General features: G+C 43.9%; 3 protein-coding genes across 6 annotated transcripts; 2 read left to right on the forward strand and 1 right to left on the reverse strand.

Moving 5' to 3' along the window:
* Positions 1 to 396: 396 nt before the first annotated feature.
* On the forward strand, positions 397 to 9,561 carry LOC144078589 (metabotropic glutamate receptor 6-like). Of its 2 annotated transcripts, XM_077606798.1 has the most exons (16): positions 397 to 509; positions 1,221 to 1,749; positions 3,799 to 4,015; positions 4,145 to 4,280; positions 4,362 to 4,516; positions 5,284 to 5,424; positions 5,620 to 5,826; positions 5,933 to 6,072; positions 6,153 to 6,275; positions 6,694 to 6,958; positions 7,054 to 7,289; positions 7,356 to 7,517; positions 7,600 to 7,749; positions 7,832 to 7,972; positions 8,042 to 8,156; positions 8,350 to 9,561. In XM_077606798.1, the coding sequence occupies exons 2-15, from the start codon at positions 1,270 to 1,272 to the stop codon at positions 8,129 to 8,131; spliced, it is 2,643 nt and encodes an 880-aa protein (XP_077462924.1). In that variant the 5' UTR covers positions 397 to 509; positions 1,221 to 1,269; the 3' UTR covers positions 8,132 to 8,156; positions 8,350 to 9,561. The 2 variants fall into 2 exon arrangements, with proteins under 2 accessions (XP_077462924.1, XP_077462914.1); XM_077606788.1 differs by having other exon boundaries at positions 4,145 to 4,516.
* Positions 9,562 to 9,959: 398 nt separating this feature from the next.
* On the forward strand, positions 9,960 to 16,889 carry amigo1 (adhesion molecule with Ig-like domain 1). 3 transcript variants are annotated; one of them, XR_013301261.1, is made up of 3 exons: positions 9,960 to 10,083; positions 10,830 to 13,930; positions 16,739 to 16,889. XR_013301261.1 is itself a non-coding variant. In XM_077606812.1 (2 exons), the coding sequence occupies exon 2, from the start codon at positions 10,939 to 10,941 to the stop codon at positions 12,382 to 12,384; it is 1,446 nt and encodes a 481-aa protein (XP_077462938.1). In that variant the 5' UTR covers positions 9,960 to 10,083; positions 10,830 to 10,938; the 3' UTR covers positions 12,385 to 14,777. The 3 variants fall into 3 exon arrangements, 1 of the variants encoding a protein (XP_077462938.1); XR_013301260.1 differs by lacking the exon at positions 16,739 to 16,889 and adding an exon at positions 14,514 to 14,777; XM_077606812.1 differs by lacking the exon at positions 16,739 to 16,889 and having other exon boundaries at positions 10,830 to 14,777.
* A 453-nt stretch (positions 16,890 to 17,342) lies between these two features.
* On the reverse strand, positions 17,343 to 21,470 carry sypl2b (synaptophysin-like 2b). The gene is made up of 6 exons (XM_077606832.1): positions 21,324 to 21,470; positions 21,106 to 21,183; positions 20,421 to 20,539; positions 19,648 to 19,852; positions 18,880 to 19,071; positions 17,343 to 18,416 (listed from the first exon to the last, which is right to left on the reverse strand). The coding sequence occupies exons 1-6, from the start codon at positions 21,339 to 21,341 to the stop codon at positions 18,291 to 18,293; spliced, it is 738 nt and encodes a 245-aa protein (XP_077462958.1). The 5' UTR covers positions 21,342 to 21,470; the 3' UTR covers positions 17,343 to 18,290.

The raw sequence follows: 21,470 nt of genomic DNA on the forward strand, positions 1-21,470 counted from the left end.
ATCAGGCCTGGACAAAATTTATAGGAAAAGTGTGATTTATGGTGTTGAAATTTTCAGTCAATGAGTTCAATGCACACAATGGAACACTAAAGTAGTTTGTGTACGATTTGGATTGGTTAGATTTTATAAAACCAGTTTCTTAAGTAGTACTTACTTTTAACGTTTTTAGACGGCTATTCTACTCTGTCAAAAATATGTTTTGTTCGTTTGGGAGACAATTGTGAGCTAGAACTCCAGTTCAAGGGGACAATTTGAATTAAGAACTTACTGTATAATTGTCTGCTTACGGAACTTCCAGGAGAATGAAAAGTCGCCACTAGAGGTCAGTGTCAACAAGTGACAGCGTTCCTCAAAAATACGCCCACACATACAATTTGTGCTGATTGGAGCGTCAATTTTGAGGTGGATCATTTTTCCCCTTCGTCAGGTGAAGTTGCCCACGGTGAATCCTCGCACTGGGACCACCAGGACGTGAGCCCCCCGCCTGGGAGGAGGCACTTCCTGCGTAGGTAAGGTTCTTTATGAACTGCATCACATATGAACTTAGTGTGCTCATTTTTATTATCATCCTTATCATTTTATTTAAGAGTGATCATCAACTGTTGTTTGTTCAGTGCCGTTCACGAACAGCAAATTTAAACAATAATCCTCATTGGACTATTACATCAGATGGGGGTGAATGCTCCAATCAGGATCAACTTGCCCCTTTTCATTGAAATAATAGGTATCGGCTTTAATGCATAATCCATAATGTATATTATGATTTTTATTATGATTTCCTTTTGATTTGGGGGAATTTTGAGGTCACTTGCTGTTGATAACAGATCGGAAACCCCAGAAGGCATGTAAAAATGGTAGGGTCCAGTGCTTTAATAATGATAGATTTTAATCTGTTTTTGTGTTTTAATGAAAATCACGATTAACATCAGACCAGTTGTGCATACTATGTCCATACATTTTATAGTCATTTACTGTAAGACAACAGTTAAACATTAGTTCTTTTAGCATTGTTTGTTTATTTTTATTTTTTTTAATTTCTTCTGGCAACCACAGCTGCCAATATATTACGGAAAATTCATTTTTTTTTCAACCATATACAAAGTTCTATTGTGTTAGAAGCAATTATCACTCCTCGAGACATAGCGACTTTTTTGCGCTTTCCTCCCATTTTATTCATTCAGGAACAATTGATTGAAATGTACTACTTTGGCTGGTGTCAGTCGCCAGGCACAAGCAGGATGAAGATAGTCAAGTGAGGATCGCATCAGAATGCTATCGTTGGCGCTCCTTCTCCTCCTGGATCTGTCTGCCTTGTCGCCGGCGTGGGCCTCTCACCAACACTTCCTCCCCCACTCCATCAAGATCCCCGGCGACATCACCCTGGGCGGCCTCTTCCCCATCCACGCCCGCGGCCCCCACGGCCTGCCCTGCGGCGAGCTGAAGAAGGAGAAGGGCATCCACCGCATGGAGGCCATGTTGTACGCGCTGGACCAAATCAACGGCGACCCCTCCCTGCTGCCCAACATCACCCTGGGCGCCCGCATCCTGGACACCTGCTCCCGCGACACCTACGCCCTGGAGCAGTCGCTGACCTTCGTCCAGGCGCTCATCCAGAAGGACACGTCCGACATCCGCTGCTCGGACGGACGGCCGCCCGTCATTCGGAAGCCCGAACGCGTGGTGGCGGTCATCGGCGCCTCCGCCAGCTCCGTGTCCATCATGGTGGCCAACATCCTGCGACTCTTTGAGGTGAGCGGCACCATCACATCACCTATTGCAAGTGTGTTCAAGCTTTTTTTCTCAGATATATACATACGCAGTAATACCTCGAATATCGCGGTTAATGTAGACCAGACCTGGCCGCAATAAACAAAAAAAACGCAAAGTAGGATCACCCCCATTTTTACTACCACAATACTACACGTACTATATACATATACCATATTTATTCCAGAATACCGCGCACCGGTGTATAACGCGCACCCATAATTTGTGACAAAAAAAAATGGTATACATTTTTTTCTTCAGTTTTTCTCAGCTCACACCAAGGATCGCACCGGTAATTGTAACTGTCAAATTCCGAACACATGTCGCCATGACAAAACATTTATTCACAGCATATGATACAGAAACCTGATAAAACAAACTACTACCAGTATGAACACAATTCTCAAATGGAATTTACAATTTTAAATCCTTAATTCATCATCATAATATTTGAATTTTTTCAAAGTCTGATTCATCATCAACAGATTCACCAAACAATTGATTCCATTCTTCTGGAGCAAGGATAGCGCTCCCTGGGTGGAGTCGTTTGAGCAGGTCCCCTGCTAACGATTCCTCGGAGCTACTTAAAAAAAAAACACCTTTAGCTTATAACCTTGCCGAAGGCTATTTGGAGAGGGCTGGCTTTTGTAAAAGAAGGTAGATTATCGCTATCTGGCGGACAAAGATGGGTTTTACATCTCCCATTATAAGGTCTGCAAAGGGGACTTTTTCACCGGCTGAGAGCAGTTTTTCACCGGAACTTGGTCAAAAAAGCGAAGACTTCGAACTTTGCTTCAGTTTTTTGGTACAAAATGTTGCGCGTTATACTTGAACAAATACAGTATATATATAATAGATTCAGCATCTATGACGTAGCATCTATAAAAGTATTTGGAGCCAATTAAAAGGTAAATAGTTGGTCTTTGTCACTTTTAACCAATGTGCCCTTCCATGCGCACCCGCATTGGAAGAAAATGCAGAACATCAGTTCCAAATTCTTTGGAAATGGTGTGATTAAACCCAGTTTCTGATCACTTCATCAGACTAGGCAGCCCTAATATACACAAATATATATATTCATTCATTTATTTTCCTTAGCCTTATCCTCACAAGGGTCGCAGGGGGTTCTGGAGCCTATCCCAGCTGACTTCGGGCGCCAGTCGGGGGACACCCTGAATGGGTGGCCAGCCAATCGCAGGGCACGAGATGGACAACCATTCACGCTCACACTCATACCCAGAGGCAATTTAGAGTGGCAGTGATACTATATAAAATGAAATTGATGCATTTCATCGATGTTGTTTGGTCATTCTTTTTGTTCAATTCATAAGGCTCACGTCGGCGCGAACTGAAATAAACACGCAGCAGTCGATGGCAGGGCACATAAATACACACGGACATAATACAGTGTATCATCTAACATAGGACGTGTCCGTTATTAAAGACTGAATTGTGTGTTTGGGTTGGCTGGGGGAGGGCGCCTTTTTCTATTTTTATGGGAAAACACAGACTGAGTGTCTGCACAAGCTGGATTAATTGTCAAGCAATTAGTTTGTGCTTGACTGCTGCTTTTAATGTTTTTAATAACTGAGCATTCAAGCGGGGGCAAAGAGCAGCGCGGGGAAGGTCGGCAGGATTCACACGGGCATACGGATGAAATGCGGACCAACTCAAATATTCGGAGTCTCAAAACAACGATTGTGGAAAAATGTAAACGTGACGAGATGATAACCTTTTTCTGGCTTTTGCTTTTTTGTGAATGAGCAATTGTGTTACTGTAGGTCAAATACACTAATCTGCCAAAGAACATACACACACAGCAGGTGTCCTAATGTGATTGTTTCTCCCTGGATTGAAGAGTGACACACATTTGGGCTGTTGCACAACTTTAATCCTTTTGCCTTTTCACTGCCGTTTGTCCTCGTCTTTGTAAATGTCTACTATTTCCTGTACAGACTGTCAACAACATAAGCACCTAAATTCTGTGTCTGTTCACAAATTTTCCCATTCCAATCTCGGATGTTTGCTCAGATCCCTCAGGTGAGCTACGCCTCCACGGCTCCGGAACTGAGCGACAACAACCGCTACGACTTCTTCTCCCGGGTCGTCCCCCCGGACTCGTACCAGGCTCAGGCCATGCTGGACATTGTCAAAGCTCTGGGCTGGAACTATGTTTCCACGCTGGCCTCGGAGGGAAACTACGGAGAAAGCGGAGTCGACGCCTTTATGCAGATATCCAGAGAGGCCGGTAAAGTCAGCGCTCTCTAACAATGACGTGTTAGCAAATAAGTGCAAAACCAAGTGTTGGTTTGTGGGTAATATCATGTCATGCACCTGACTAACTGATTATGCCATCGCGTGGCGGTCTTGGTCCCAGGCGGCGTGTGTATCGCCCAGTCGGTGAAGATTCCCCGCGAGCCCACAGACGGTGAATTTGACAAGATCATTAATCGTTTGATGGAGACCAGCAACGCCAGGGGGGTCATCATCTTTGCTAACGAGGACGACATCAAGTATGTGCTCGCCGCCGTCGCCGGAGCGTCTCTCTCTTTTTTTCGACCCCTTAACCCCGCGGGCGTCTGTGGTTCCAACAGGCAGGTCCTGGAAGCGGCCAAACGCGCCAATTTGACAGGGCACTTCCTGTTTGTGGGCTCCGACAGCTGGGGGGCAAAAAGCTCGCCCGTCATGGAGCTGGAGGATGTCGCCGAAGGGGCTGTGACCATCCTGCCCAAACGAGCCTCCATAGATGGTAAGAGCGCTCGTCTGAAGCTAAAACATGGGCGCAAATGGGTTTTCCAAATAGACAACGACTGCCAAAATGGTTTGGATTAGATTAGATTAGATAAATTTATTCATCCCGTATTCAGGAAATTTCATTGTCACAGTAGGAAGAGGGTGAGAATACAGACACAGGAAAATAAATTTTAGACATAAATAAATAGGTAAAAAATAAGTTAATAAATAAATAAATAAGTTATTAGATAAATAAATAAATAAATGAAAATAAATAAATACATAAATAAATAATTGAATAAATAAATAAATGAATAGATAAATAAATGAATAAATAAATATTTAAATTTAAGATAAGCTGACAAAGTTGCTTTGCAATTGCTTGTTCGTATTGCACCAGTTAGTGTGAGTTATAAAATATTGTTGTCATAGAAACTTTGCCTCGCAGATGTCTAAACGTGTCAGCCCAAATCCTGTTTGCACAAACTTTGCCCTGCAGATGTCTAAACGTGTCAGCCCAAAGCCTGTTTGCACAACTTCCTGTTTTACACAAATATATAGACTCACCTCCTGTTCGTTCTCAGAGAGTTGCAAGGAACAGACTGTGCGTCCACACTGTTCGAGCTCTCCCCATTCTGTAGTCTGGTAATAAACTTATTTCCGAATTCTCTTTCTGTGCCTGCTCCTGAAGCCAGAACAGACCCAACAATAAATAAATAAGCACTACTTTGTGTGTCTGTGTTTTTGTATATCGCCATGTATTTGTGGGTGTCTGTGTTCCAGGCTTTGATCAGTACTTCACCTCTCGCTCTCTGGAGAACAACCGCAGAAACATTTGGTTCAACGAGTTTTGGGAGGACGACTTCCGGTGCAAATTGACTCGGCCTGGAGTTGAAGTGGACCCCGGAAAGAAAAAATGCACAGGTGGGCTCCAATCCCGTTCAATTTGGCCTGCAACACGATCGTAGAAATACGGAATGGAAGACAATGTCGAGGAGGTTTGACGAGCATTGGCGAAAAACCATACAGTAGTTCGAACAAATGCTCTAACGTCTCTCCGTCGCAAGGTTCGACGGCGCAATAGTAAGACCGTTCCGATGTTCGTCGTTGCGCCCGCAGGCCAAGAGCGAATTAGCCGAGACTCTCCGTACGAGCAGGAGGGGAAGGTTCAATTTGTCATCGACGCCGTGTACGCCGTGGCCTACGCCCTGCACAGCATGCAGCAACAGCTCTGTGGCGACCAATCTGACGGAGGCGTTTGCAGAGCCATGGACCCCGTAGAGGGACGCTCTTTGCTCGGCTACATCCGAGATGTCAACTTCAACGGTCAGGTTATGGCCCGGCTCCTCAAGAAATACGTCGTTTCCAGATATATCTTTGATTCATTAATCTTCCAAGCCGCTCATCCTCACCTGGTACGACTTCCCAACAGGAAGTGCAGGGACCAGCGTCTTGTTCAACGAGAATGGAGACGCTCCCGGCCGCTACGACATATTCCAGTTTCAGATGACCAATCACAGCCACCCGGGCTATCACGTAATTGGCCAGTGGACCAACAACCTACGTCTCAATGTAAGGGGTAGATTGGTCCTCAATGTACGTCGCCGTCCATGTGACCGTGTGGAACGTCAATGTGTGTACGTGTGTGTCAGCTGGAAGAGATGCAGTGGTCTGGAGGAGATAAATCACTTCCGGACTCCATTTGTAGTTACCCCTGTAAACCAGGAGAGCGGAAGAAGATGGTCAAAGGGGTCCCCTGTTGTTGGCATTGTGAGGTAACGCAACGCCTGTCCGTCTGTCTGGCAGCCAAATGTTTCTTTAGCCCTCCGCTGAAAGAAACTTGGGTCAAAATTTGGAAAGTGCAATTTTCATCTACACAAACTAAATTACCTTTGGAGTCACGAAGCTTGTCGGCTTAGCAACCGTAACTAAGGAGCTTTTCAAGTCCACGGGGAACATGTTAGATCATAAAAAGAGTGGCGGTGTCTCTCTGAAGGCGAGATGGGTAGAGTAGAGGATCCCCAATCTGTAATGTCCTTGAACTGAGGCTTTTATTTTACGATTGGCAAATTCTGTTCAAAATGTCTTTGGGACACTGTGCGGAAAGAAGTGTGTCGTTTCAATGGAATGGCTCATTTATACATCCATAAAGTGTGTGCCTCACGAAAACATTCAAGTGCCCAATGTCTTCAGCTGTGCGATGGTTACCGGTACCAAGCGGACCAGTTCACCTGCGAGACGTGTCCGCCAGACATGCGTCCAGTTCCAAACAGGACAGCCTGTCGTCCGACGCCCATCATCAAATTGGAGTGGAACTCGCCCTGGGCGCTGGTTCCCGCCTCGCTGTCCATGTTGGGCATTGTGGCCACCTGCACAGTGGTCGTCACTTTCGTCCGTTTTAACGACACGCCGATCGTCAGAGCTTCTGGGCGGGAGCTCAGCTACGTTTTGCTGACAGGTTGGTCACGGGAGATGAATGAAGCGCTGAATGTCCCACCCACCCATAACTTCCCACTCTGAAGGCAAAGCAAAAGTTCCCTCGCCGTCTTTTAGGTATCTTTTTGATCTACCTGATCACGTTCCTGATGATCGCCGAGCCCGGCGTGGTGGTGTGCGCGTTCCGCCGTCTCCTGCTGGGCCTGGGCATGGCCATCACGTACTCGGCCATGTTGACCAAAACCAACCGCATCTATCGAATCTTCGAACAGGGCAAGCGCTCGGTGGCCCCGCCCAAGTTCATCAGCCCCACCTCGCAGCTCCTCATCACCTTCATCCTGGTCTCGGTTCAGGTAAGAGGAACGCGGGGGCCCAACGCCGCGCTCTGCCGACGGTACCGACGGGTGTGCCCGTGTCAGGTGTTGGGCGTGTTCGCCTGGTTCGTGGTGGTGCCGCCTCACACCATCGTGGACTACGAAGAGCTCCGTCCCCCGAACCCCGACTTGGCCCGAGGAATTCTCAAGTGTGACATGTCTGACCTGTCGCTCATCTGCTGTCTGAGCTACAGCATGGTGCTGATGGTGAGACGTCAAGCCCCCCCCGCCTGCCCGCCCGCCGGCCGGGCGGAGCCAGTGGGTCAGCCGCTCGCGTTTCCCTGGCCAGGTGACGTGCACCGTGTACGCCGTGAAGAGCCGCGGGGTGCCGGAGACCTTCAACGAGGCCAAGCCCATCGGCTTCACCATGTACACCACCTGCATCGTCTGGCTGGCCTTCGTACCCATCTTCTTTGGGACGGCCCAGTCCACAGAGAAGGTGAGCCCCGAAACCAGGAGGAGAATCTGTGTCAATGTTTGACGACTCACTCAGTATTCGACTTTTGCCCCCCTCGTGGTAGATGTTCATCCAGACGGCAACGTTGACCGTATCCATGACTCTGAGTGCGTCTGTCTCCCTTGGGATGCTTTACATTCCCAAAGTGTACGTCATCCTCTTCCAGCCCGAGCAGAACATCCAGAAGAGGAAGAGGAGCTTCAAGGTGAGGACCGGCCGGACTCCATTTTGACCGAGTGGTCCCCAACGGCCACCCGCGCGCCTTGTTCGGCAGGGTGTGGTCCAGGCCGCTCAGCTGTCTCACAAATCCGTCAGAGAAAATCAGAACGGAGGGAGCAATTTTGAGCCCGACAGAACGCAGTAAACTCAGAGCGCACTAAAGGAGAAAGGTACTAAGAACACACGCGCATTAAGATTTGAACTCATGTGAGGGGCAGTGTTTTGGGCAAAAAAGTTAGGGCGTATTCGCACCAAGAACGGTGCGTTTAGTCCAGATCAGACAGGGCAGGTGTGAATACGCCGCTTGGGAAATCATTTTTGACAACAACTGCACATGCTAATTTTAGCATCTTCTATTCACAGGACGCCATTGATCAAACGACCCGATGACATCATTTCAACAACACCTGCGTGACAGTGTAAATAGGGCAGGTTGCTAAAACACTCCAGAATAAGCAAATAAAGCAATTGCAAAGACATTTAAATCAAAAAGCAGAGTGACAAAAGAATAGTTTTAGTTTGAGAATCCATGATTCCGTGTGAGGTTTTGACGCAGATTCAGATCATTCCATGGCGCAAACGTACTTCATTTATCGAATGGACGCAACGTGAGCCTCGTTGAAACACAAACGCGAATGCAATTATTTATTGATGGATTTATCACTCGGTGCGCCGATCATTTAGGCTTCGATGCGTGTGAAATCATGGGTAACATCGGGTCATATAAGATGCCTCCTCGTAAGTGTCAAGGATTAATGATTAATCATCGAGTGATGACATCATGGAGAAAGGTGGACGCTCCGCTGACCTTTTTTACCCTCTGGGAATCACTCGCTCCCGATCCACACGATACTGCCGTATATTGGAGAGCTGTTGGAATACGTTGTGAAATTAAATTATAAGTTTACTTTTTTTGGTACTTAGTTCAATGCAACTGAATTGTACAAAAATCTCATATCCAATGATTGCTTTTAGCTTCTTCCAATTGAAATGGATTGGATGTATATTGGTGTCACTAAGTGTTTTCATTCTCAATTTCCTTTTTTTTTTGCTAACGACCACAACATATATTCTGTGAACGAGTTAAAGTGGGGATCATTTATGAATACGTAGAAGGTCTACTGCAGGGGTGGCCAAACCGGTCCTCGAGGGCCGCTGTGGGTGCAGGTTTTTGTTCCAACCGATCCAGCGCAGACACTTTGACCAATGACATTTCTGCAGAAAACAAGAAGCACCTGACTACACTTGTAGGACACCAGATTGAGGAAAAGGTGTCCTCTTGATGGGTTGGAATGAAAACCCGCACCCACTGCGGCCCTTTGTGGAATACTTTGGACATCCCTGGTCTACTGTATTGCAAGGGGTCACATCGTAGTCTGGATTTCATTTAAAGGGCCATGAGCAAATATTTGCTTGTATTTTTTCCATTTTCAAGTTGTTTACAAATTCTTAATCAAAGGGGGAGGGGTAACATTTGTGTATTGTCTTTGAATTGCTTTTTTCATTAAAAAGGAGATACGGTACATATTCCATTTTGTTGACATTCAAAAATAAAAGGGGAAGTTCTCCATTTTATTCACTTTTCCAAATTTTAGATTTTCCCGAGATATTTTTGCCTACAAAAACAGAAAAACAGCCTAAGAATTCAGTCTTTAGGTATCAAAATATTTATCTGAACTGATTTTCTTGTAAAATATTTTAATATTCAATTATGTAATGTATTTTGTTAATTATTTTGATCATGAAGATTGCGTACTAAGTGAATGGCTGTCGGCTTACTAAAAATAGGGCTAGGGTAATAGTTATTGTTTATTAGACTCCTCCCCTGAAGCCAGCTTTTGTTTAGTAATTTTCAATTTGATTGGCATGTGTGCCAAAGCACCCAAAATCCTTGAGGACTTCAGTCGAAGTCATTGACTGTGATAGACGTCCGATCCATTTTGACTCAAGGCGCAGGCGGCAATGCTTGTGGCTGCCTGGGCGCTCAAGTGTGCGCATGCGCCGTGCATCTTCATCCTGTCCTTGCTTGCGCTTCATCGTCTCCGACTTGTCTTGCCTCGCCACCGCAGCCACTTCCAAGATGCTTCAAAGATGAAGGTACGCATCTCATTCTAACTTGTAAAAACAAAAAACAAAGAGGAATGTCGTTTATTTATTTTTTTATGATGAGGAATAAAGGGGAGGTGACCGGCGGTTCCTCAAAAACGAACGGGCTGATGTGCGATATTTAACACGTGACGTGTGCGCTGTCAATGGAAGGACAAGATGAATGGAGGACGTGTTTTCTTCTGACGAGACGACGTCAGGATTTGACTAGACATGGGAAAGACGAAGCTGGGGCAGCAACGTCATTTCTTACTGTCCACGCCGTTATGTCGTTGTTTTTCCCACGTTCCTTTGAGGGCTGCTCCACAATTGCCAGGTCGTTTTAGGCGAGGTGTTTTTTGTTGTTGTGTTGGTTGTGTTTTGAGGAAAACCACACACACACACAATACCTTTGTGTGTTTGTTTACACGTACGTGTTTTTTCTGTTTTCGTTGTGTTCTTTTGTAACCAACAATGTAGGTTTGTTTTTCTGAAAGCAACTTTCACAAATGGGCAAGATTAAAAACGTACATTGCTGCCATCTGCTGTTGGTGGAGTGGCAGTAAAATTGTTTACTAATTTTTTTACTATTTCCTGTTCAAACACACACGATGGATGATGCTCAAACGCAACGACTTTTCAGACATTCAGCCAATGTATGCGAATATTAGATGGTGTCGCAAAGAATGCCTGCTATAAAATCGTGAAATTGATAAAAATTCCCATCCCCGAAACTGACGGTCTTCTCGCCTTTTCAGCCCCACTAAGCGATGCCTCAGACTTCTTCGGTGGGTGTTTTCTGGTAGCGAGACCACCCCCTGTGCGCCCCCGCCTAGAAAGCAAGCAGCGTCCACGCGGGCAACCACCATGTGGCATGCGTGCGACCTCTCGGGACGAATGCTGACGTTGGCCGTGTGCGTGGGCCTCCTGTGGCCTCCGGGGGCAGCGTCGGTGGCGCCGTGCATCTGCGCCTCCACCATCCTGAGCTGCTCCAAGATGAACCTGAGCAGCATACCGACGGTGGTGCCGGCGCACACGGCCGTCCTGGACCTCAGCCACAACGACATCAAGCAGCTGAAATCGGAATGGACGGCGTCCAAGCTCCCGAAGCTCCGCGTCCTGCTGCTGAGCCACAACGGTTTGCTGTTCCTGTCCTCGGAGGCTTTTGTCAACGTGAAGCAGCTGCGCCACCTGGACCTGTCCTCCAACGGCCTGCGGCAGCTGGATGAGTTTCTCTTTGAACCCCTGGTCAACCTGGAGGTTCTCCTGTTGTACGATAACAAAATCACCCAGATCGAACACTCGGCCTTTGTCACCACGCTCAACATCCAGAAGCTCTACCTGAGCCACAACCAAATCTCCCGTTTCCCCGCCGAACTCATCCGCGAGAAGTCCCGCCTGGAGAAGCTGAGCCTCCTGGACGTGTCGTCCAACAGGATCAAGAAGCTCCCCCTGGACGAGATGCGAGCGCTGCCGGCCTGGTTGCGCAACGGCCTGTATTTCCACAACAACCCGCTACCGTGTCATTGTGACCTCTACACCCTGGTGGCCCACTGGGACCTGCGCAAGCTCAACTCGGTGGCGGACTTTCGGGACGAGTTCACCTGCGTGCTGCCGGGCCCGCGTAAGGCCCGGGTGGACGTCTTTGAGCTGAGCGGCGACATCATGAACTGCAGCACCTTCAAGGAGGCCGAGGAAGAAGCCTTCCTGGAGCAAACGCTGACCCTGGCCTGCGACACCAAGGGCAGGAACGTGCTCAAGACCTGGACGCTTCCCGGCACCCCCGAGGGCAACCAGACGGCCCGGGTCCTGCCGGACGGCAGCCTGCGACTCAGTCCGGTTCGCTCCGAGGACTCGGGAACCTACACCTGCTTCGCCACCAGCGAGGCCTTCAACGAGACCATCTACGTGGTGCTGAAGGTGCACAACTTCACCATGCACGGTGGCAGTGAGACCCTCAACACGGCCTACACCACCCTGGTGGGTTGCCTGGCCAGCGTGGTCCTGGTTCTGGTCTACCTCTACCTGACGCCGTGCCACTGCTTCTGCTGCCCCGGCAAGGGCAGGGGCCGCGGCGACGACAGCATCCGCTCCTCCGTGCTCAGCGTGACGCCCACCCACGGGGGGGACGGCAGGCACGTGGTATTCACGGACACCAAAGAGGCGCGGGGCCAGAACGGCAAGCTCAACCCCGACCTGGAGCGGGACGGCCCCCGGGACGAGGAGGGACGCTCGCTGATGAAGGGAACCCGGAAGAAGTCGGTCACCGATTCCATCAGCTCCGTTTTCTCCGACACCCCCATGATGGTTTGAGTAGAAGACGGAAGTGACGATGACCATCGACAGTTTTTTTGTTTTGTTTTATTTATTCCAGCATCTTCATGTGTAGCACTGATTGAAATACTGAAAAAGAACGAGGCGAATGGGCGTCTCGGGAGGCGATGGAGGCAACGGGACTTTTTTCTCCCTGGTTATTACGTACCTGTCAGCCTCGGCCAATTGCTTCCCTCATTAACCATTGCAATTCCCCTCATTAAGCGATCAAAAAGCAAACAAATGCAACTTAAAAGTCTAACATTTTCCCCAATGGATGTAGCGCCCAATCAGTTGGTGCACTAAACTCAAGATTCAGTAGATCTCGCTGTATGACGCTGACAGCCTGCCTGTCTTGGTACATTGCTTGCTAACACGCTATATTTAGATAGTAAAAAGACGGAATGTGCGTGCGCATATCATGCTTGAAGCATGACAACATTTGCAGTCGACGATGACGTTTCCGTCTGCTACCAGTGACCGAGACGATCCGGATTAGAGTACAAATCGGTAAAACGAGATCGGTTTTCCACAAAAACGTACTTGAAAAAAATCCCGTACCAAAGTTGTCATACGGCGTACACAATTAGAAATGTTAAAAAAGGGGAAAAACACATAAGTTGACAGGTATGTTATTATTGAAACATCCCGACGCAGATACTTTGTCAGGATGGAATATTACAGCCAATTTTGCTTCTGGCCTAGAACATAAAGTAGCATAGGTACAGTGTTCCGCTTCAATTCTGATGCTCCAAAGTGGAACAACAACAAATTGGTTTGTTCTCTCTAGAAATCTGGAAGTAGCCAGCTGTCAGAAATATGTGGGGGAACACTGTGCAAGTCATTTAATATACCTTCAAGGATTGGCTTTGACCAAGTTTGACTGACTTTTTTGGAGAAGCACGTTTTGGTGGAAAAAGGCTGGATTTGCTGTGCAGGCTTCAAATTGAACCCATTTTGCCCACCAGTGACTCTTTAAGCTGATTGTTGATGGCAGTGTTGAGACACAAGGTCAAGTCGGATAAAAGTCATAACCGAAAAGACATTTGTTTTCCATACATAACCTCAATTCCAGTTTAATTAAAAAAATTAAGCTCTTGGAATTAGCACACCAAAGAAATGGTGGCAAAAACATAATTAAAAACTGAATTTACAATGATTTTCAAATAATGTTCCAATTGTGGTGATGACAAAGACAAGAAAGATATTCAACACAAAATGTTATAGTTGCAAAAGATTCCAAAATTGACAGACCGCTGTTTCATAACCTTTTCGTTGAACAACATTCAATAAACGAGATAAACGACACTAATTTGTGAAGCTTTGTAAGTGGAATTTTTTTTCATTCTTGCAATCCCTTTAATTACATATTTTCTTTTCAATTGTAAGCTAAGAAACACTGGTCCAATCAAGCACCACCTGTTCCAAATTAGCTCGTTCACCTGTGGCATCGTCCAAACAGTTGCTTGACGAGCATTCCTCAACTTTATTTGTCTTTCTACCTTTCCCAATTTTTGCTGTTGTGTGGCAGCCGTTCAATACCAAGGTAAGGATTATTTGCTATAAAAAAACAATAATTAATAAGCTTGAACATCAAATACAGTATCTTGACATTGAAGTGTATTCATTCCATAAAGGGTGAACATGATTTGCAAATCATTGTATTCTGTTTACAAGAACAATGTCCCAATTTCATTAAAACAGTGCACAAAATCTCAACCAAGTAGTCCCATTTTACAAACTATTTAATAGTTTACATTCTATTTAATGTTTTCACAATATGTTATGTATTGTGTATTTTATAGAACACTATGTACCTTATTTTAAAAACACTGTGCAAATGTTCATTTGTTTCCGTAGTGGTGGAACTAATTAATGCTATTTTCATTTTTTATTTTATTTTTGTACAACAGGGAAAGAGCATTTTAAATTGTCAGATTTTTTTGGTTATGAGCTAACTTGTACCTGAAGGCACCACTGTACACTAATTTAGAGCTTTGTCCTTCATTTAATGGGGAAAACGTGTCGTGCCGTAGATTATTGACGTTTCTTATGTGCATTCATTATGTTGTCTGGTGTTAATGTTTCTGAACTTTTTTATGAGCTGTTTGCGGATTGTTTTGTGCCAGGATGGACTCGCCTAAATGGAAAAGAATTTGGGGCATTAAAGAGGGTATCGGACCTGCTGTGAAAATCCAGCCTTCAATAGACATTCAACACAAGTGTAGCAACACTAGAAGGGTCACGGCTAGCCAAATTATAGGCCACCCATCCTTCTGTAATCACGCATTGTCTTTGTTCATACATTTAACGCTGTATAATGCTGTGTAAGCCTTATGTAACTAAAACAAGACATAACCTCTGGCAAATAAATATTGAATGCAGGGAAATGATTCGTCTGGTTTAAATATTCCAACGATGCTTCTTGAGATTCATTACACTTGCTGGCGACCAATCACGGGTGTACAAAGACGTACATTTCCAGTTTCAAAAAGAGACTCTCAAAAGGGCATTGTGTTTGTTTGTGCAATGAGTGGTCGCTGAATCCAGCCAGTTGGCATAGCATGAGACCATGAATGGCTTTGTGTTGGCGTTGTATTTTGACTCAGGACAAAAAGACACATCGCAGGTCTGCCTTGTTGTTTGATGACTCCCCGTGAGTCATCACGGCTCGCTTCCATTTTGTCCGTGTTGTTTCCGACAGCAAGTGCGAGGTACTCGAACAGCCAATTTCATGCCCCAAATATCCATCCCCCCATGGTTGTTTAGCACTAGACCATCAACACAAGTGCACATTTGCCATCGAGATGATGATGATGACAAAGAACCTCAAAGTATGCAAGTCACATCCTCTTCAAATTTGACCACTACCTCCTTTAGTCTCAATATTATTCATTCATTCATTTTATGAACTGCTGTATACTCACAAGGGTCGTGGGGCAAGGGGACACTCTGAATGGGTGGGAACCATTCACACTCACTCATACCTATGGGGTAATTTAGAGTGTCCAATCAGCCTACCATGCATGTTTTTTTGGAATGAGGGAGGAAATTGGGGTACCCGGAGAAAACCTATGCAGGCCCAGGGAGAACATGCAAACTCCACAAAGGTGGACCAACTTCAATGTTATTTTCTGTTAAAATGAGCATGTACACCCAATGTTAGGGTGAATGATTAAACTCCATACTGCCATATTTTTGATCCTTCAATTTAACTACAATGTTCATCAAGAATAAATTAAGTATAACGATAATGATCAAATTTACTGTACTGGCGTTTTAAAAAAGTACACTTTGAAAATTGATTTCAGTGGTTTTCCACAAGCACTCGTCTTATTCTCGTCATGTCGCTAGGGTTGATTTAAAAAAAAAAAGTGTAAATAAGCGTTTGCAGCATAGCTCCTCTAAGTGTGCTGTGAGGGTGAACTTGGCAGAATATTCCAAGCACCTTTGCTGCCTGGGTGTGAAAAGGAAGTCCCACTATCCAGCATCACATAATGTCGAGCCTTCTAGTGTAGAAACTAACGTATATAGTTCATTTAGATGAGGGCATACTTAACACAGTTGAAAAAAGGCCATTCTCAAATGTTTGTAAATCTGTGGTCTTATGAATGGACTTACTTATTCACACAGGTAAATTCTTATTTTATGCAGTTTACACACACCAAACTGCTGTTTTCAAACACATAAAAAAAATCAAAGCTTAGCTGCTGCTTGTTGCAAAAGATTGAATGAATTAGATGGTCACGGTTTTGTTTTCATCTTATATAACTTGAAAAAAAAAAAAAAAAAAGGCAATTGAGAAAGTTTTTAAATGTTGTTTTTATTTTAAAAGAAAGGAAAAAAATATTACCGTGTGGTTTTCAAACTTCTTAAACAAAAAGAATAAAACTTGATTGAAACTGAATCTTAGTTACTTTTCTTCATAAATACTATCCAGATATTTTATAGGACTACCATCAAAACATTTTTGCATTGACGCTCCAGTTTTGTTTGTTGATCACACAAAAATTCAATAACAAATTCAAAGTTTTTACAAAATTGCATTTTATTACACTTATTGTATTACGCCAAGAAGTGTCATTTCCAAAAAAGGCTCAAACTAAACAACCTGATTGCCGTCCCTGAGAAAAAAACATGCCAGTAGGCTTTCCAAAAACGCCTTAACCTGAAAATGGACTCACTCCGTCATACCGCTTTCTATTGTTGGGGTCACAAGGTGCTCGCGCAAGGCAGAGGGCTTAAACGACGACACTTGAGAGCTTGTGAGACGCTGGCGCCTTTTCGCTTTTGTGCAAGACACCTGCGCTTTGAATCTGGGCTAAAAGGACCATGTGACTTTTTACCACTGCAGATGTGACCTGGCTATGCTGGCTGGGGCACTTGGGTAACCTGAGATGATCTTTCTGGTTGTGAGGTAGCGAGACTGAGGGAGCATCCAGCGCCACTCCTGACGCCAGTACCTTACGACGGGACGTGACCTGACAGTTGATGATGATTGAGGTATTTTCCTGGAAATGAGATTTCCATGAAACCCATTAAACTACCATGATTTACAGCATCATGTATACTTACTGTCAACAACAGCACAGCTAGAGTGAAAAAACCTTAAGGAGAACTATTATTTTTAAGTGACTTAAATGTGTTACAATCTTTTCCTATTCTTCTAAAAATAGGCTTCATTAAATTAATAACAATATCCGCAGGGGGTGGTTATACAGGGAAAATCCATGTTTGTGAATTCCTTCAGACGACCGGCTTAGTGGGGGGGGGGGGGGGGGGGTTTCTGGCAGACATTTTAACACGTTTTAGACTCCTGCCTCACCCAACCATGGCCCCTTTACACCTGCAACAGCTCGGGGTTTTTAAATACCGCAAATTGCATCGACAGTAAATAAAATGTGTGCACTTTGCGATTTATATTCCACGCATTATGGCTGTATTAAACAGGCAAAGTCTACAAGGAAACTTTTATTGTGAACATACAAAGCCAGATAAAATACGCATTGCGCCCTCTATTCTGCAACCAAAATTTTATTAGTCAAATGATCAATTGCGTTAATTATTGAAATACTATTCGACACTTGGAAATTCAACAATATTCCAAAGAAAAAGGGGAAAAAAACAGAAGAGCAAGCATCTACAACAGTTTATCATGTCCACAAGTGCAAACAAATGTTACAAAAAAATCCCACTTCAAATCCAAATCTTAATTAAAAAAAATTAAAGAAAAGTTATGACCATAGGCAAGTGATTTGATGCAAAGCTAAAAGCTACATATCTAATTTTGGCAACCAAATGACAACTTTTGACTCAGAAAGTCCTTCACTCCAGGATTGAACCAAAAAATATGATTGCTAAATAATAGTTTTTGGCAATTCTATAGAGCAATAAGAGCCAAACAATAGAACTTTTATTAGAATACACAACTTCACACATTGTGAAAAATTATCCACGGTTATTCTATCTGTTGAGTTATAAATATTCTATTTTACATATACAAACTAATCACCTACCTTTTGAGGAAAAATAATAATTTCAAACAAAAGCATGCAGTCACATCAAGACTGCATTCACATTCTGATTCAAACCCAATAAAAGATGCACACAAAAAAACAGCTTCAACTAGCTTTGCACAAAATTGGAACCCTATCGAAAACAACACAAAATTCTGAAGTTTTTCTTGGCTATGTCACTTGAGGATAATAAACTGTCAATGTTTGGTCAGTGAAGAAAAAAAATGATACGGCACTAAATTGTAAGTAATAAGGCACTAACAGATAAAACTGCATTGTAACTCTTTAGCCAAAGAACCATATACCTTGTAAACATCGGGTGTTCTTCAATAATTTCTAGCTCAGTGATAAGTACACTTGGGGCTAAAATGACGTTAGGATAGAGAAGAATTACGAGGGTCGGGAACCACCCTCCACATCTGTAGCAGGGGGCTCGGCAGTCTTGTGGAAAGGAGTTTCCTTGTAAATGAACCAACAGTTGCCACTCCATAAGATGACATTCAAGAAACCAAAAATCTGCAAACAGATACAAAGAAGTGCACTGTGTAATCCAAGTAGACATCATCTCAGTCAGCAGCAATGTGATCTATTTTACATGATACTATAGACTAATCATTAAGAGGTCAGAAACATGTTTACCTCGTACTGGGCAGTATTGGACACTGGCGTAAAATAATTTTCTTGAAAAAAAGTTTGTTGAAAGTGTAACCAATATTCCTCACAGAGGAAAATGAACACGCGTATCTCAAGTCAAGTCGACCAATTCTTATTAATACAGGTTAAAAACAACCTTGTGAGAAATGTACACAATGGTTTATATGTAATAAATTCCAGGAATTCAAATTTATAGACAAAATAGATTATTTCAACCCAGAAAAATGGGAAATGTCTTCTTCAAACCCCGGCTGATGAAATATTTTCTACCGGATTTAAAGCAGGCATATCACTCACTCACTATACGTGAAGGTTGACGACTTACCACTGAGGCGTTAAGTCGGCCCATGTGAGGCACTGCCCCGGCTGTGCAATTGTTGCTGCTGTCCTTGCACATCTCAAGAAAAGTCAGGATGGTGGAAGGACTGGTGGCCCACTTCACATCTGACAAGCCTTTGGCCCACGCGGAAGAGGAAGCCAGCCACATAAATGCAAACAGCGCAGTCACCAGCAGGTCCTTTTACAAAAAATGCAATCATTAAATCCTCTTTCTCAGTTTTCTGTAAATATGCTAAATAAATATTCTGTGGACTTTTTCCGAGTAATACTGTGATACTTTGGATTGGAACGGTTTAACTCATTCAATAACACCGATCAATAGAAAAATGAGGAAAATATCATTAATGTGCAGTCCCTAAATACTTTGTACACATTCAGGCCATTAGTGTGTGTCTTTTATAGACTTCATCAACACGGTGTTGTCATTGCCCAAGTCAAGCCAACATTTCATTTACGCTGCACTGTGAGGCATCTTTCACACTGACTATTTAAGCCGCCATTTTGATGGCTAGTTGCCACAGGCATAGCTTTAATGATTTTGCGGAAAAACTAATTCACGTCAAAGCTTCTTTTTTGGGGGGAACGAGGCTTTAACAAAATGTTTAAAAAAAGTGATAAACTGTGAAAATTTATTTCTTAATTGGAGTATTTACACGTGAGCAGGCAACTATTTTGAACAAAATAAATTCAATTTAATTTCACGCTAAATGACCTCAACAGAATGGATCATGGCTGAGTGTTAAGGCAAACGTACCACAATTGGACCACGACTGGATTCTCTGTAGAGATGCTGGAAGCCTAAATACATAACGAGCGATGCGGTGGTATAAAGAAACGCAAAGACTCCAATGCAGACGTAAAACTGTGCCGACGATGCATAATCTCCAGTCAGGTACAAAACCAGTGGCTTTGTTTGATTGACAACACAGGTGGGAACTTCATAAGGGTGTGCCATCAACCTGTGTAAACATGAAAAACAGACCGGTAACGACATCACCATTTATGTATATACTTTATTATACATTGTTTCCTAACTAGACTTGAGCTAAATTTGCACATTTGGTCACAAGATGAAAGCCTCATTTTACACAGAAATAAGAACATGCTTGAAATCTCCCCATTGTATGTATGTGCACATGTTACAATATCACGGGTTGAATGTTTTTGTCCCACAAGTCTAACTTTTTGTTTGATTAAAACCAAGTTCAAGCTATAGTTTCCCCTTTAAAAAGGTGTCTGGTGTAAGGCACTTGAGTGGTTAGATCTTCCGCCTCACAGTTCTGAGATCAAGGGTTCGATCCCAGACCTTCCTGGGTGGAGTTTGCATAGTCTCTCTATGGGTTTGTGGGTTTTCTCTGGGTACTCTGGGTTCCTCCCAACAATACGCATGGTAGGCTGGTGGAACACTAATGTAAATTGATGATATACAACTCTATTATGATTATAATTTCTTTTATTACTGTTATAGCCTAGACCTTGGCTGAGAAGTAAGTTTAAAAAAAAAGATGGAAAAATGGGTGTGCTCACCTAAACGGGTAGTTGAAGTCTGCATGGATTTCTTCATTTTGGCTGCCGGCGCATTGGACATTGACACTGGCCGTACCACTGTAACCTCCAGTTGTGGCAAAGGCAAATATTGAGAACACCTGCAATTACAACCACACAGCCCCAAACCGATATTCAATGATGCCTTGAGATAAGATTTTAATTCATTCAGCGACCCTACTCGCATTTCAAAAGTATCTCAAATCACTTTTGTTCAGTGAATGAATGAAAGTTATTACAAAAAGAATGACATCAATTGAAATGTGTGTTTTGCAAGAAGTAAAATTGCCCTCACATGAAATCGTATCCAGTGGGGATGTAAATTTAAATGCATCATATGACACATATAACGTTAACCAAAACACTTTTAGTTGGAGCCCTGAAAAAAATATTGCATGACTTTTTGCTAGCCAGAATTTGCCACGCCCACTCGACATACACGTCCGTATCCATCTCATTTTAGCCTAGCATGCTAACAAATATTAACGGCTAAGTAGCCCATATCATCAAGTAGACAACGATATTTGCAGATTTTGATTGACATATATATATTTTTTAATCTTGTGAAGTCTTTTTTTTAGACCGATGACAAAGAGCGAGCTCATTTTGTTGTTCGCGGCGCAGAAGAAATCACGAGACATCGCATAAGGCGAGGACCATAACGTACCCATTCGAGTAACCGGATGAACGCCAAAGGCTCTTTGAGGGGTCCAAAGTCGAGAGTAAATCCTGAAGTTAGCACTTTCTGAGCCGGTTAAAAAAAGAGAGAAAGAGAGAAATGCATGTTTTAGAGTGACTGTGAATTGCACAGTAACAGTTACAACAAAGTCATTTCTTCAAGGCGAGCTCGAGGGAACAAAAGTATTTGCTGTGTGCTGTTTATACCTGGGCAACGGATTCCATGATTTCTTTTCTGGAAAGGAGTGTAGTGACGCTTTTGTTTTTTGTCCTAAATGTTGAACGATGGTTTCGATTTCCCTCCTGCAAGCTTGTTAAAAGTTTTTCCTCAACTTCAGTAAGTAACTGGCAGAG

This window comes from Stigmatopora argus, chromosome 1 (assembly GCF_051989625.1).
Source record: "Stigmatopora argus isolate UIUO_Sarg chromosome 1, RoL_Sarg_1.0, whole genome shotgun sequence".
NCBI classification, from domain to species: domain Eukaryota; kingdom Metazoa; phylum Chordata; class Actinopteri; order Syngnathiformes; family Syngnathidae; genus Stigmatopora; species Stigmatopora argus.

Coding starts and splice junctions, on each gene's coding strand:
- LOC144078589 (XM_077606788.1), top strand. CDS start 1,270: ATGCTATCGTTGGCGCTCCTTCTCCTCCTGGATCTGTCTGCCTTGTCG. Junction 5,425..5,619: donor CGGAAAGAAAAAATGCACAG/GTGGGCTCCAAT, acceptor TTGCGCCCGCAG/GCCAAGAGCGAATTAGCCGA. Junction 7,518..7,599: donor GCTACAGCATGGTGCTGATG/GTGAGACGTCAA, acceptor TTCCCTGGCCAG/GTGACGTGCACCGTGTACGC.
- amigo1 (XM_077606812.1), top strand. CDS start 10,939: ATGTGGCATGCGTGCGACCTCTCGGGACGAATGCTGACGTTGGCCGTG.
- sypl2b (XM_077606832.1), bottom strand. Junction 20,540..21,105: donor TCATCCGGTTACTCGAATGG/GTACGTTATGGT, acceptor TTGTAATTGCAG/GTGTTCTCAATATTTGCCTT. Junction 19,853..20,420: donor GACTTCAACTACCCGTTTAG/GTGAGCACACCC, acceptor ATGTTTACACAG/GTTGATGGCACACCCTTATG.